At 37.2% G+C, this 16,454-nt stretch overlaps 1 protein-coding gene across 8 annotated transcripts in view; it reads right to left on the bottom strand.

The window, feature by feature from the left end:
- Positions 1-1,502: 1,502 nt before the first annotated feature.
- phldb2b (pleckstrin homology-like domain, family B, member 2b) overlaps positions 1,503-16,454 on the bottom strand; it is a 79,040-nt gene continuing 64,088 nt past the window's right edge. For all 8 annotated transcript variants that reach the window (XM_051681873.1, XM_051681876.1, XM_051681878.1 and 5 more), the window contains 8 exons: positions 16,256-16,399; positions 14,847-14,952; positions 10,977-11,175; positions 6,260-6,350; positions 5,671-5,817; positions 4,051-4,270; positions 3,882-3,967; positions 1,503-3,110 (listed from right to left, as the gene is read on the bottom strand). In XM_051681873.1, coding sequence (XP_051537833.1) covers positions 2,970-3,110; positions 3,882-3,967; positions 4,051-4,270; positions 5,671-5,817; positions 6,260-6,350; positions 10,977-11,175; positions 14,847-14,952; positions 16,256-16,399 — 1,134 coding nt within the window. In that variant the 3' untranslated portion in view covers positions 1,503-2,969. The remainder of the gene's footprint in view (positions 3,111-3,881; positions 3,968-4,050; positions 4,271-5,670; positions 5,818-6,259; positions 6,351-10,976; positions 11,176-14,846; positions 14,953-16,255; positions 16,400-16,454) is intronic.

Below are 16,454 nucleotides of genomic sequence, written 5' to 3'. Positions count from 1 at the left end.
GCACTTCTCACGCACCTTACAGTCTAGCTGATCCCACAAATCTCAATGGGGTTAAGATCCATAACACTCTTTTCCAATTATCTGTTGTCCAATGTCTGTTTCTTTGCCCACTCTAACCTTTTATTTTTGTTTTTCAATAGTGGCTTTTTCTTTGCAATTCTTCCCATAAGGCCTGCACCCCTGAGTCTTCTCTTTACTGTTGTACATGAAACTGGTGTTGAGCAGGTAGAATTCAATGAAGCTGTCAGCTGAGGACATGTGAGGCATCTATTACTCAAAACAATGACTGACTGATGAGTTTCTAGAGAAAGCGGTTTCTTTTTTTTGCCATTTTTGACCTAATATTGACCTTAAGACATGCCAGTCTATTGCATACTGTGGCAACTCCAAAACAAACACAATGTTAAGATTCATTTAATGAACCAAATAGCTTTCAGCAGTGTTTGATATAATGGCAAGTGATTTTCTAGTACCAAATTAGCAATTTAGTATGATTACTCAAGGATAAGGTGTTGCAGTGATGGCTGCTGGAAATGGGGCCTGTCTAGATTTGATCAAAAATGACTTTTTTCAAATAGTGATGGTGCTGTTTTTTTACATCAGTAATGTCCTGACTATACTTTTGATCAGTTGAATGCCACTTTGGTGAATAAAAGTACCAATTTCCTTCCGAAACAGCTAAATCTGTACATTATTCCAAACTTTTGGCCGCCAGTGTAATATATATATATATGTATGAAAGAATGAATTGACTTATGATAAAGAACAGTGGAAAGATGGCAGTAGGAGAAGGGGTGTCTGGTACTTTATTGGGAACACAGTGGCCCAAACATCTCTCAGGGAGAGTACACAGAGGAAACAGACAAATGATTACCTTGGCTTGAGTTTGCAGCTCCTCACCAAAACATTTTTTGCAAACAGTCAAAGGAAGGACAAGTAAAGGACAGTATTCCTACAAAAGAAAACTGACTACATGGCATTAATCACATAATTCATCATAATATGAGACAATCTGAGGCCAGTATTCTCATCCTAACAAGGCCATACATGCAAAAAATAGAGCATGCCTGGAGGCGTGAGTGCGCGCACACACACACACACACACACACACACACACGCATGCACATTGTGTATTTGGGGGATGTTTGAATAATAATGCATGTGAAAATATTCCATCTGCTATTTGTTGAGTGCGTTTATCACTTGTCAATTGAAGAAAAAAAAAGAAAAAAAAAAAGATAAGAGAGTTTAGAGTAATCAGACTTGGCATAACATCCAAACTATGCCATAATCTTTTAAACATCCAGACAAATCTACTCTCCACCCTGTTATTACTCAAATCCTTAATTTGATTTCTGTCCAGTGAGTCTTGTTTGACTGAGGAGATGAAGGTAAGACGGTTAAGATGGAAGGCTACATACACAGGCAAACACAAACCACAGCTGAGGAAGACTGAATCTGTAATGTCTTCCATTTGATGATTAAGAATAAATAGATCACAATAACAATATACATTTGCTTTATTTTGCTGTATGCAGAAATAAAGGTGCATGCATGGTAAACAAGTATAAATATTTGTCACAAAGGAGTATTAACAGGATATTAAAATCAGCACAGCAAATAAAGTCTGCTGGCTAATTCACAAGCAAGCTTATGACTAACAGCAGATACAAATATATCAGATTGCTCTTGCCCCCTGTTGGTGGTGATGAAACTAAGGATTTAGAATGCAGACTTGCAAAAAAAAAAAAATACACAGTCTATACAGGACATTAAGGACATGTGGTAGTAGTGGCTTAACCAAAAGTTTAAGGGACAGTTTAAAAAAAAAAAAAAAATCTGTCATCATTTACTCACACTCACATTGTTCCAAACCCATACGACTTTCAATGTTCTGTCATTCTGCCTAATGTCTTATTTTGTGCTCCACAGAAGAAAGCCATGGTGGTTAGAACAAAATGAGGGTGAGTAAGTGATAAAAATTTTGGGGTGAACCATTCCTTTAAATCAGAAAAAGCATTGGTTAACCAGGTGTTTTTTTGTTTTCTGAAGGCTTCTGTCATGTGTGGCGCTACACGCCATTTCTACAGACAAAACAGGCATAATCATAGCCTGAAAATGGGCCAAAAAGCATTGATTAAAGTCCATATACTGTAAAATAAACATTTTACATATTAAGAATTATAAAATGTATCCAAAACCTGGTTTCTGTGTGCCATAATTCAATGTGAACAACAGGAATTTGCATTTACCTTTGGAGTCTGCGTAATGCCTGAATTGCAAGCAGCTTTAGTGTTTCAGAAGGGTAAAAACTGAAAAATGCAAATTGAAGAAATAAAAATGCAAGTTTGTCTCTTAGCACCTTTGATAATTATGTTAATATTGAGTTTAAAGGCATATCAGTATAACTGAAGGCACTGCAACACATACAGGAACACACAAGTTTGTGTACATTGTGTGTTCATATCTTTGGCAGAAACAGCTGACAGCTGTTTATGAATATAATGTGTGTGTCCCTGAGGCCCTGTGCACAAGGTAGCAAACAGACCACACACATCGTGGCACAATGGCACTGAATATCATTTAACATGTCTTACTCTCTTCACACACACACACACACACACACACACACACACACACACACACACACACACACACACACACACACCCTAACATTTGTAATTATGGTATATGTGTTCCATTCCATTCTCTGGGCTGCCAAGTAAAAGTTTACATTTCATAAAAAAGTACAAAGGCAGCAAAGGGTAATGCTTAAATACTATATATTGAGATCGGATCAAAAGCAGTTCATAAAAGCTTATTATAAGAAAATAAATCTACTAAAAGATAAGATCCGTCCAGCGTTGGGGGGCAGTGTTAAAACCAGTGAGCGAAAGATGGCAGAGCAAGTCCGGTGGCTTTATTCCACACACCGCACACATTCCTCCTCCCCTGCTGGCGGACAACATCTAAATCATGAATTGAGTGTATCCCTCCGCCCCTGTCACGATAACGTCCATCCAGATTCTCATTGCCTCTGGAGAGGGTGCCACCATGTAGTACACCCGATCATGAGTCTTCACACTGAACGTCAGGGAAGGGTTTGGACTCTGTGGAGGAAAGTGACAGGGAGGGTTCAGTTTGTCCTCTAGAGGGCAGCACTGGTATATATGATATAAAACCTCTCTTGTAACTACACATGAAATAAAATTTAAAGGGATAGTTCACCCAAAAATGCAATTTCTCTCATTATTTAATCACCCTCATGCAATCCCAGATGTCTATGACTTTTTATCTTCTGCTGCACACAAACAAAGATTTTTAGAAGAATATCTCAGCTCTGTTGGTCCATTCAATGCAAGTGAATGCTGACCAGAACTTTGAAGCTCCAAAAAGCACATAAAGGCAGCATAAAAGTTATCCATACAACATTCAATCTTCAGAAGCGATATGACAGGTGTGGGTAAGAAATAGATTAATATTAAAGTCCTTTTTTGATGGGTGAACTTTCATTTTTGGGTGAACTATTCCTTTAATGCTGTTTACTTCATAAATAAATATCGCTGGTCTTATCTTGCACAATTTATCAGTGCATGTTATTATGTATGAAATAAAATGTTTCATTAAAAATTTCACTGCTTCCAGCTCCCACTTTTCACTAAACATTCAAATTGATTTTAATCAAATAAAAAATAAAATTCTCTCCCCACCTACATTATTTCCAGCTAAAAATGCTGTTTCACTCCGAAATACATAACATTATTGATGTTAAATACATTGTGAATTCTATTTCATGTTGTCTTTTCAAGTTTTTATACGTTTGCTCTGCTTATTCATAATAATTTATAATTACTAGCCGAAAAGGAAAAGCATTTTGGTACCTTGTGGGCACTCTTTAAGTGGTCATAATACACTTCCTCTATGGCCTGGAAATAAATGACTCCTTTCAGTTTGGCCTCATGTTTATCTGAAACAACAAAAAAACAAAAATCAATACTAATGTCATCTGTATTGACCAAGTTTATGTATCACCAAAGATGTTCTTCTGACCTGCATAATAGGACAGAGTCCTGCGGTTACGGTCAAAGACAAACCAGCGCTTCTTCCAGGTTTTGATTTTGCCACCCATCTTTATAAGGAAGCCCCTGCAGGTTTTCTCTGTGATGGAAACATGGTAACAGGTCTCTGTGTTGTGTCCGGCCGACTCGATATGGCCTCGAAGGTCAAAGTCGTCCTTTCTTACAGGTAAGTAGCGTGTCAGGGGACGAGACTGAGACAAGGTCAAAGGTCACATAGTCAGTATATAAGGCATTACAGGTGAACATACATTGTGTTTGTGCATATCAAACACATCTAAAACTTGATTTCTACATTTTCTGAAGAAAATGAGAGGGCGTCTGTGTGATGCTAGGCTGTTGTGGGTGGTTGCCAGGGCACTGTTATACTGTTGCAAGTTGTGTGCTTACTGGTCCAAGTCAAAAGAGATCAACTGCAAGTCTCCACAATATTCTGGTCCCTAGATATGGCTCAAGTCCTTCCTTCGTTTTAGGGAAGTGCAAAATTACCAATTTTCATAGTCAACTAGTCGGTGTTGAAGATAATAATGTATAATTAGGCTCTGTTATGTTCACGTGACCCCAATCAGATGCATTTCAGATGGAAATACGGAAGCTAAGTGCAGCACTTCCACAAGGCAACTAATGAATATTCAACAAATAAATAGGCTAAATAACTATAACATCTTATTGCACAAAATGATCAAAGAAAAGTACACAAAACTGCTTATGCTCATCTTGAACACATAATGACGTGCTTCAATGTAAACAGATAGCTTGGGAGTCTCAAGGCGATCCTTGCTGTGCAGTCAAAAGCACAGAACTATAAGATAATATTATCTAGTTCATGACATCAAACAGTTTAAACCTTTTTACTGCAACTATTTATTTAAGCAGTTTCAGACAGAATCAAACAACGACTTTCATCTCTCCAAAGCACCTCACAAATACGGGAACTTTATTCACAGAAGAGGATTTAACGTCTGACAGTGATCGTCTTATAATGTGTTGTTGATGCAGCGCTTTGATGGCTGTAACAGCAGCGGTGAATAAATGGACTAAACTTGAAGCATTAAAGAGACGAAACTTCTTGCAGAATGTTTTGACTATTCAGTCTATGCTGACTATTATTCACTTTTAAGCACAGCAAGCTATCATGCAAAATGCTCTAAGAAGTTGCGTCTCTCAATTAATTTGAGAATTGCATCTCCCATTAAAACCACAACCATTAAAAATATTAATGTTAGTAGTTGACCCCACTAATCGACTAGTAAGTTGTTGGACGACTATTCGATTAGTTGACCACCATGGCAATACCTATCCTACTTCGTATGCAAGTCTATGGGATTTTGCGCCTTTTTATTGTCTGCCAGAGAAAAATCGTATGTCTGATATCTTAGAAAAGCTCATCTCTCCTCTACAAGCTGCAGAATTTGAGGTATCATCCATATATGTAGCACAAACAGCGTGGGACAAGTTGTGTGCCAGAGTTTAAAAATTAAGGTTGGTGATTTGAGCAACCCCTAACCCAAAGCATGAGCAATAGTAATAGTGATGATAGATAATGTCAAACACCACTAAAAAAATGGTTCATGACAATATGTTCAGTGCTCACCTGTGCTCGCTGTTTCTCGCGAAGTTTAACTTCTCTGTCAATGAGTTTCTGTCTCCTGCTGGTTTCTTCTTGCAATCGCTTTTCCAGCTCTTCTCGTCTTCTCCTCTCCTCTTCAAGAGCTCTGCTCTTGCTCTCCATCTCTCTCTCCTGGCACACACAAACAAATTACATTGTTTGGTACAGATACACACTGAAATAAGCTGCTTTATAAAGCTGTACAATTTGTACTCTCTGTTCTAGCACAGAATCCCATGGAAAAACATGTGAAACAGGAAGAACGACTCGTTTCCAACAACGTTCCTGCATGTCAAGCTGAATTTGATTCTGTACACGGCTGACTGGTAAACTTCTAACACAGTAAACAAGCTTGGAGTTCAAGATCTGTGAAGCTTGTTACCAAATGTAGCTCATTCATCAATTAAGTTTATGGTTTGCAGTTAAACTACACTGTGAAACTTTGGCTACATTCACACAGCAGTAGAATACGGTTGTCAGTCCTTACAGTCCTGAAGTGTTGAATACAGTTCTGCTGAACTTATATGATTTCAGTTTAGCAGGATGTGTCAGGTTTGTATAGCTGTTTTATTACCCGGTGTTCCAGGAGCTGGTGCTTCTCCATCTGAGCTTCCCGGAGAAGACGTTCCATCTCCTCCATCTTCGAAACATTGGAGGTGCTGGCGCTGTCAAAAGTATATGAGATACTGCATTACATTTGACACCTCTACAGAAGATTTCCCACAATCCAACACCCAAGAAACCCAGCTATGTCTCCCAGCTGGGCACTAAAACATCATTCTTCTTCAACTATGCCTTAGACAAATGCATGCACTCGCAAATGTAAACATGTCGTTAGTGCACTAGGCACATATATATACATTCTCTAGTTGGAGAGCACAGAAGGAATCAATGAAGCTGGTCATTGCTGGAATGCATTAGCAATCCATGCAAAGACAGTCTGTGAGTCTCTTGGAGTCTGATGCTTTCCATTTAGACTTCAAAAAGAACACGTGGAATCGATCAGACCAGCCCCTACCTTCTGTAAAACTTCAATTTCCCACTAAAATCTCCCCTGTAAAGAATATGTAGGAATCACATCCTTCATGTCAGATCCATACAACCCCGTTTGTCTTCATAGGCATTCCCTAAACCGCAGCTGTCAATGAAACAAGAAATACTTTAAAATAATAAGCTTTTTAGCAACAGATGCCTTTCTTAAATGTTTCTAACTAGATTTGAATGTCCTAAATGAAATACCAGTGCTTATAAGGCAGTAAATTAACAGAGTGAAGTTTTAGGGAGGATTTGGTTTTAGACTTTAAGTCTGCATCAATTAAATGCCGTTTCAGAGCAGCCTTAAAACTGTGCGCTTGATACTCAAGGCACATCTTGTTTTCTGTCAGCTGAACAAATCTATCGAGAATCAACACATAATGCATCAGTCTTTGCAGAATAAAGGCAGCTAGATGATTAAAAAGATGTAAAGAGAAAAAGAAAACACCAATCACAATTCAATATGCAAATAAAAGTTTGAAAGAAAGACCAATCGCAATTCAATGACGTCATCACTGTCGGTTAGATTTCTAATTACAGTGCCTGCATTGGAAGCACTGCAATTTGATTTTTCTACAAGTTTCTATAAACATTTGATGTGAATAATATTATAAAAACTAGATCACAGCCTAAGGCCAAAATAGTCTGATTTAGTTTCAGAATCTGATAACTGACAGCTGCCAGTCATTAATGACATGTCACTTCATGCATGCTGGGGAACTCCTTTCTGGTTCTTCAAGGTAAAAAACAATACAAAAGGCAATTTCTAAATACTTAACAGTTCTCAAGAATCTCATTGTTGGTTAATTCACATTTAAAGATCAGCCAATCTTCTACAAATTTATGCCCAACAAATCCACTGGTCAGACCTATCATGTTAACATCTGACCCATCATGCAAACTATGGCTGTAGCAGATTCATAACAAATAACAAAATAATAACAATAAATTGTCATGTTCTTCTTTCATCTTCCATCGTGTCTTCAATCCATTCATCCACCTCTGCTCTTCTTCCAACCTCACTGACACTATCTTTCCTTACAAGCAGTACTCAAGATCTGGTCACCTTGTTTCCTTCTCTTCCAATCACTTTCATTTTTGTCATACGATCCTTTATAGATCACAGCTACAGCTCTGTCATCTTTATCGTATCTTACCAGTGATGCTGGAGATGAACGGACATCATTCTTGCTCTAGAACCTGACGATCCAGCGGCAAAAACTGAAACATACCACACAAAGACCCAGGCACAGCTCGAACCCGCGCACTGCAGATGATTACATTCAAACTGCAGAAAAAAACCCTCCTAAATCTGTTTCCTCTAACTGTTCCTGCTGTAACCTGAGTGGGCCCGTCCCCGGAGCTGAAGAGGGGGTTCATATGGTTTTCCCTGGGCCCCTCAAAATTCACATTATTCATGCAAACTACTCAAATTACACAAGCACTGGTCCATTGCCTCCAGCTCACACACACAGCATAAACATTGCCCTGAGAAATTATCTCATGTGGTTTAATCTGCCAAATTGTCTTTGCTAATATTTTCAGTTAATCACTCTGGAGCTGACCTGAGGTTTATGGTAACCTGCATGAGATGGCCAAAGCATTGGAATATGAATCCTGGATTTCAGTGCCTCTTTCTCTCTTTTCCTTTCAAGTTGCCCTCTTCCCTCAATATTTCACTCTTTGTTCCAGATGGAACTCTTGGCTTGAATTACACAAGAATCAGTGGAGATGTTTTGGATTATGGAAGATACAAAACTGGTATGTGTCAAGATGAGTTGAAATGATCCGTCTATAGGTTGTAGGTCTGAAAACAAACACAATTACTTAACTGTCTAAATGGGGACACTATAGCTTTACATAAAAACAAAAGAAGTCTAATTATAAATACTATATACCAGCGTTTCTAACCATTGGTTTGTAAACCCCTTAGGGGTTTGTGATGGAAATACAGTGGGTTCATTAGATTAACCCTGAAATGCATGGGTATTTTGCCAAACATTATTTCATACTAGGGCTGGGCAAAATATTTTAGAATTTTTTTTTTATTTTGTCGATTCTATATCGATTCTCAAAAGCCACTGATCGATCTTTTACTCTATGCGCAACCCTCCACTACTATGAGAGGAAATCACTCGCATTTGCAACCAAATTTCGTGCTATGCAACTAAAAATGTATATATTTGGCAAGTTGCTTAGGGCCCCTGATCCACCAGGGGGGGCTTCCACATTGTCAAAGACATTTTAAGTAGTGTTACGAACATACTGACGTGGGCCCCCAGACAAATTTTAGCAAATGGCTAGGACCGGCACTGTCCATGCAACCCATTTGTCATTGAATAATGTCTCTTTTATTCCTCTTTCTGTTCTTTAAAGTCAGTTGTTGATCATAAACAAAAAAAAAGAAACATTTAATTGTAACTAGGCATAGCGCAGATAAGAAGCCATTCGAGTCTCGTTAACATGCGGTAAAGACGCTGTTTACAGAAATGCAGAATTTCCTTAAAGAGACAGTACCTGTTTTTTTAACACGTTCAACAAATCAATGAAAATACCTGTAAACAGTACAAATTATGCAATTAAACAATAGAAATTTATGTAATATTATATTTATTGATTAAATACTTTGATTTGTTCATTTTTAAAAAGCTAAATGTGACCAAAATGATGAAAAACTAATAAAATATAATTAGTAAAATTAATATTTTCATATTGTACCTAGTAAGGTCACCTATATAATTCACAGCAATAGCTGGGAGAGAATTTATTTCATATGTAAGTAAAAGGGACAATATTACTGAAATATATCCATATGAATCGAAATTGGAATCTTTTCGAGAGCTTGTGAATCGGAATAGAATCGGAAAATCTGTATCGATACCAAGCCATATTACATACCTGAGGTCTTTAGCGACACGGCACATATATCTATCACAAATGGATCTATTAAATGCCCAGATAATGTACAATTTTCAAAGCATTTTCAAGACATTTAGGAAATAATAGAATAGAATATATTCAGATTTATTTTGATGTTTTATATTTTACATATTAAAGAGATGATGCAACAAATCACAGAACTTCCACATTGAAATTTCATGAGACACAACTGGCTGTCAAACACATATTGAGCTACACAGAAGCTACACATATGTATTTTATCAGGCACTTGTTGAGTCTAAATAGATGCACAACTTACATCATTTTAGTAGTACACCCAAATGACAATAGCCATATCATAATGTTCATGCGCTATATAGTTTACTTCTACATAATCATTGAAATATTAGTTATGGAAGGGAGAAAAAAAAAAGCGACTATTACATATAGTAACTCCAGTCACTAATGATCCTATACACTTTTGGTAATTAAGCAATTATAAAAAATATAGCTTTTGCAATTTTGGCATTTCTTTTTTGTTTTTTTTACACTTTTCAGAAGAGAAAGGTAGGAGGAATACTAAAGAGGTGTGGGCATTACTAAAAAAAAATGGATATGGTACAGGGGGTGGAATGTGGATCACTAAAGACCTGAGGTATATATTTAAGGGTTAATAGAAATACCAATGCTGAATACCAATGCTAATGGAATAAAAATTAAAAAATTAAAATTATGAAATTAAAAATGTATAAAACTATCAAAATAGATAAATGTCTTTAATAATGTATTATATATTGAAAATTATAAATAATAAATTATACATAAATGTAATAATCTGCAATTAAAAACAAGATATTGGGGAATTCATATTTATTGAAGTTAGCATTACTTAAAATTTCAAGGGTTCTTCAAGTGAATATTTTAGATCACACATTTAAAAAAAAACAAAAAAAACACACAAAAAAAACAACAACTGTATTTGTTTTATTTAATCAAATCGATTTTCAAAATGGGGACATACCCGAATGGGATGAATGGGTCCCCAAAGGGAGGTTCTGTCAGATTTAATTTGGTCCCCAAACTATAGCCAGGTAAACACAACCATATACACATACAAAACTTCAATCCGTGACAAAGGGCGAGTTACAATCAAAAGTGAGCATCCCAATGCACTTGGTGTGGGTACAAGGGAGCCAGGAATTACTGTATGAATGTACATTTCACAGTCTTGTTGATGGGAAAGGAAAAGATTAATTTTCTCACTTTCATTTGGAACGACCCAACAAGTGGCCTTCCCAGTCACGCAGTGTCCTTAAAGGATGCAAGAATGCCGTTTGGATTTCGCCCAAAAAAGACTAATGGAAATACACTCTCACCTGGAGACATTGTCGGGTGAGCAGGCGGAAATGCTGGTGTCCATACTGTCCGAGCTGTCCACACTCAGTGTGTCGAAGGCACGTCCGTTATCTTGGTAACTGAAGGAGTCGAGATAGACGTTGGTCTGCGACGATGTCCGGCTGCTGAGATCATTCAACCTTGTTCGGTGCTTCTCGCTGATGTGCTGCTGACTGTGCCCTGAGAAACATACCAGCAACAAAAGAAGGTAAACCAGAATTCGAAATAATGAACTCTGTTGAGTTGCATTGAGTTGTCACGAGCTCCCCCAAGTCCTCCTACCTATTTTGCGGCTAATTCAGCTTTACCTGAGAGTCCTGCATCACTCCCAGCGGATGCTTCTCCATTTCTGCCGCTCAGCTCAGTGTTCACTGGCCGATCACTGCCCAAGGCATCCTGGGGCCCCTTATTTTGCTCACAAAGACCAGCCACCGTGCAATAATATTGCAACAGTGTAAGTGAAAGAAGACTCAACTCTGAGATCCCAAACCCCTAAATACTTGGTCTCCAAATAGAAGTCCAGAATAAAGAGATAGACGTCTATATCTGAGCTTGTTGTCTAATTAGGTTGCTTTATTCTGGAGACGTGTAGAATATCTCATTGCTAGGATGCCTACAGTGCTGCAAAAATAAGGCCAGCGAATGTGAGACTCTAATGCAACCTTGATAACATCAACCAGTGTAAGAGCCGAGACCCGCCTCTCTGATGAGCTCACCCAGGGGACGTCCAGATAAACCATCCGACAACACACAAGAACATAGAGAAATTATGTCTATCTAAATTAGTAAAGTTGAAAAGTTCATATATTCATAAAGCTATGGTTAATTCAAAACATCAAGCAAGGAAACTTAAAATAAAATAAGTTCACCATTAAACTCATCCGGTTAAGAGGATTGTTCATGTCTGTTGGAAACAGAATGGAAGCATTTCCTGTCCTTCATCTTAACAACATTCCTTCACTATCTTCACAAAACAAATAAATACATCCATAAAGTTTCCACCTCCTATTGGACAACAGCACCAGTGCCTTATAAGGCAGATTCAGTTTAATTTGTCATGATTTGCTTGTTTTGCAGTAGCAGAAAACCTAAAATCTCTTGATATAGCTAGGGTAACTAAGTTACCAACTAAAAAGCTTTCCACACTTCACTTAGTGGGTTATTGTCTTTTTTTATTTTATTTTTTTTAACCCTATCTTAAGGCAAGTTTCACACTTGTAATTTTGAAAGGGGGTTAGCATCGCTTCTAACCCTGAGTTATTAAGACCTGATCCGAAGCAGCCACTCCAAATGTACTAAGAGTAAAACAATTGGGTTATTATTAAATTAAATATTCATTTGCTTATGCTTACATTAACCCAAAACGGTTTTAAAACTGACCCTGGCTTAAAGGAGTTGTTAGCGATTCATTCTGGAACTACCTCCAGACTAGTTGAAAAACTATACATTTTTCAATGCTTGTATTACAGACACACCTACATTTACACACTTATTCCAACATAATTAGCTTGCGTGGTAGCTCACCTGATAGTGTGTTGGACTTTGGACTCAGACTGACCCTTGAGCCCAGCCAAACACACTTGAAATTAGCGTGACCAGGGCCGGATGAAGGCATGGGCACGTGAGTCTTGCTCACCCAATCAAACATTTGTCAACACGGTATTAAATAAAATATTTTATTTTTTACGATTTGTACATTGGTTAAAAGCAATTTGGGGATGGGCTGTGTGTTGCAAACACTGATGATTGGCTCTAGACTGTCCTAACCAATCACAAAATAGCACCAGAAATTTGTAGTATTTTTCTATTTTTGTCATTGGCTGAAAACAATGACACATTCAAGAGGTGGCTGCCTCTTGTGCACATAAAAAGCCTGGTGGTGTCTCAGTGATGTGGCTTCTGTAACACAGGCTCCCTCTTTCCGCTTATCAAACATCTCCCTCCACCTCAGCTCCCCAAAATCATGCAGCAGATGTTCACGAAATACTGGACCGGAATTGTAAAGCAACATCCTGGCCAATAGATGATGGTGCCATTAGCGACCATGGCAAGATACAGTGTTTTGCGGGACGCATGCTTCTCTTTCCCCTAAAAGTTGGTTGTCGCTGACGAGAGAGATACTATCCATCTTCGCCTGGCCTTGCCTCTTTCATTTCTTTTATATACATCTTTTAACAGTGCTGTAATAGTTTGTTGTTTATTTTTTGTCATTGTGCTTTAAACTATTCTGTTTTTGCCATGAAAATAATTGTTGGTGCTTACATGGCATTTCTTTCTATCCATCCATTCATCTAAATTTCTGTATATTTCCCTTAATGACTTTACACATTTAGTTTCACTGGTAAAAATAACAATACCTTTTAAACCCTACAAAGGTTAAACACAGTAACTAACAATGAAACTGAGAATTATTTTGATGTGGATTTTGTAGTTACTGCATTTTCACACTGTTTTCTCTGAAAATCAGCATATGAGCCAAACTCGTCTGACACAGGACAGATCATAGTCGGAGACATGATTTCATTTCTATTTAACTAATTAATCAGAATAGTCAAAGAGAAAGAATCATCATAATTTAATAATATATCATTACTTCTTTAAGCAGTTTCCATCTGTGTTCAAATTTTACATTCTTAATCTTATATGTTATTGATCTCTCCATCTAAAATATTTCCTTCCACTCCATCCTTGTATTTATTCTTGATATTATTTATCTCCACTTCATCCTTGCATTCATGTCTTTGTAATTTGCTTTAAGGTGGTCTAATTTCTTTGAAAGTGTATTTTTATAATTTATTTCTTAGAAATGGAGGTAGTATACCAAGAATAAGGATGTCAGGGCCCACTTCAATCTTACGATTATATACAATGTTTATCAGTTTATTTATTTAAATAATTTTGTAATATTGGGAATAAGTGTAAAATAAATATTTAATGGGCCTTATGGTCTTAACAATTACGCCATGTAAAGGCAATTAATGACTTCAATTAAAGAAGTCTGAGTACACACCCCACAATAATAGAGTATAAGAATAAAAATACAATGAAAACAGAACAGCGTAACACTCAAAAGAACACAGTGGAAACAGTGGATGATACTAGACACACCTAATCATGCAGAACTGAATTCACAGCATGACAATGTCATTGTATGAAACAAAGTTATTTAATAACTTTGTTTTAAATAAATAATACAACAGATTTATTTCATACAAGATGCATTTTTGTATGTGCCATACAGCCTCAGTGAACAAAACAGTGCATTAAAGGTATAGCTCACCCAAACAAATTCTATCATAATTTACTTTTATGTTCCAAACCAATGCGATCCATCGTAGGTCACAGCTTCAACAATTTGAAATTCGCCTTTTGTATTCCACAGAAAATAGAAAGTCATACAAGCTTGGAATGACATGAGGGTGAATAAATTTTCATTTCTGGATGAACTATCCCCTTTAAAGTGAACTAGCACTACAAGTTTTCTCATTTGAGTGACACCAGACTCAAAAGTGAAAAGTAACGAGAGTGGAGATGACATCGGTTGTGAGGTTCACAGTCAACGACTGAGGCAATAAATGTCACCCGGAGGAGGACATTCTTCACCAGAGGACACACTAAGAGACTTGTTACATCATTTTCAATTAAATTATGTCAAATCACATCTAAACTACTGTAGGCAAACATCTCAAACAGTGCCCTACCTTTCTTAGATTTGCCTGCAGGAGGGAGACAGTAATCCAAGATTTCATAAAGTTTGGCTAAAGCACAACTTTTGATGTGTATAATATAATGTTACAAAATAACACTGTATATTTTAAACTGAGGTGTGTGTGTGTAATGGAGAATCTTACCCTTGTGCAGGTGGTGTGTTTCCATTTGTATGTCCTTAGGGGAAATGGCAAGGGGTCGATTCAACGCACTACCACAGCTGGAGCTTTGAGCTAAAGGTGGATGAGACTATAAATAGAAAAATGGTGTCTTAGTGATATAGCCTAAAAAGTTGTATCTCCGTATTTTTCAGGCTTTTGACGATATTCAATATACACTCACTGAGCACTTTATTTGGAATACCTGTACACCTACTTATTAATCAGATTATCTAATCAGCCAATCATGTGGCAGCAGTGCAATGCATAAAATCAAGCAGATACGGGTCAGGAGCTTCAGTTAATGATGTTCACATCAACCATCAGAATGGGGAAAAAATTTGATCTCAGCGATTTCGACCATGGCATGGATTGTTGGTGCCAGACGGGCTGGTTTGAGTATTTCTGTAACTGCTGATCTCCTGGGATTTTCACGCACAACAGTCTCAAGAGTTTACTCAGAATTGTGCCAAGAAAACAAAAAACAAACATCCAGTGAGTGGCAGTTCTGCCAGAATGAAACGCCTTGTTGATGAGAGAGGACAACAGAGAATGGCCAGACTGGTTCGAACTGACAGAAAGGCTATGGTAACTCAGATAACCGCTGACTGTTGAGCAAAATAGCATTTCAGAATGCACAACATGTCAAACTTTGAGGCAGCTGGGCTACAACAGCAGATGAACACAACTTTATTAGGACCATAGTGTTCCTAATAAAGTGCTAAGTGAGTGTATATATCTTGATATTAATGAATTTGCTCTGAAATAGCTTAAAAGTTCTTCTCCAACCAGAGGAACCAAAAATTCTAACCAAACAGTTATTGCTGCCAAGTAAATTCAAGATGTTTAAAGGAAGCTGCAAAATACAGTAAAAATCTACATTAGTATAAAAAATAAAAATCAAGGCATGTTTTCCATTCAGTCCCTTCACTAAATTAATACTGTGAAGAACAATATTTAATCAATTTTATTTATATGCACCAATATAACAATACACAATAAAAGACCACAATATTTACCAACATATATTTTTAATAAAACATTTTGAAGAGTGTAAGATGCCAAGCGGGCACTTCTGTGAACATTTTTGAATGATGAAGCAAACAAACTATTGAATCATTGGGTTTTTAATGATTCGATGGAAATGGACAGTTCGAAAGAACTGATTCACAGAAATTAGTCGAACTTTCCAACTCTATCGGCATTGTTGCAAATGAATTTTAAATCGGAGACCCTATTAAAATCTCTCATTCTCACAAGTTTAAGATTTTAGGAATGGGGCAAATGTTTTTATATTACCAGCAATAAAATATATGTAGAATATATGGCAAATGTTCTACATATCACACTTCTCTACTACACATGCAAATGTGTGTATGTTTGTGTATTCTTACTTTAGAAGGTATGTTACGTCCCAGGGTGGCACAGTTGAACTGTGGGATTACAGTGGGCTGGGTATTCTTCCGAGGAAGAGTGTCACTCAAATGAGCTCCACCCTCTTTACCGTACCGCTTCCTTTCCTCTAAGGTGCGAAAATGCTGAGGAACAGAGGGTTAAATGTAAGAATATCACTAATAATTGCTCTCATATGCA

Source organism: Myxocyprinus asiaticus, chromosome 41 (assembly GCF_019703515.2).
Source record: "Myxocyprinus asiaticus isolate MX2 ecotype Aquarium Trade chromosome 41, UBuf_Myxa_2, whole genome shotgun sequence".
In the NCBI taxonomy this organism is placed as follows: domain Eukaryota; kingdom Metazoa; phylum Chordata; class Actinopteri; order Cypriniformes; family Catostomidae; genus Myxocyprinus; species Myxocyprinus asiaticus.
Note: the sequence above shows the minus strand (reverse complement) of the source record. Positions and strands in the feature narration are given on the sequence as shown.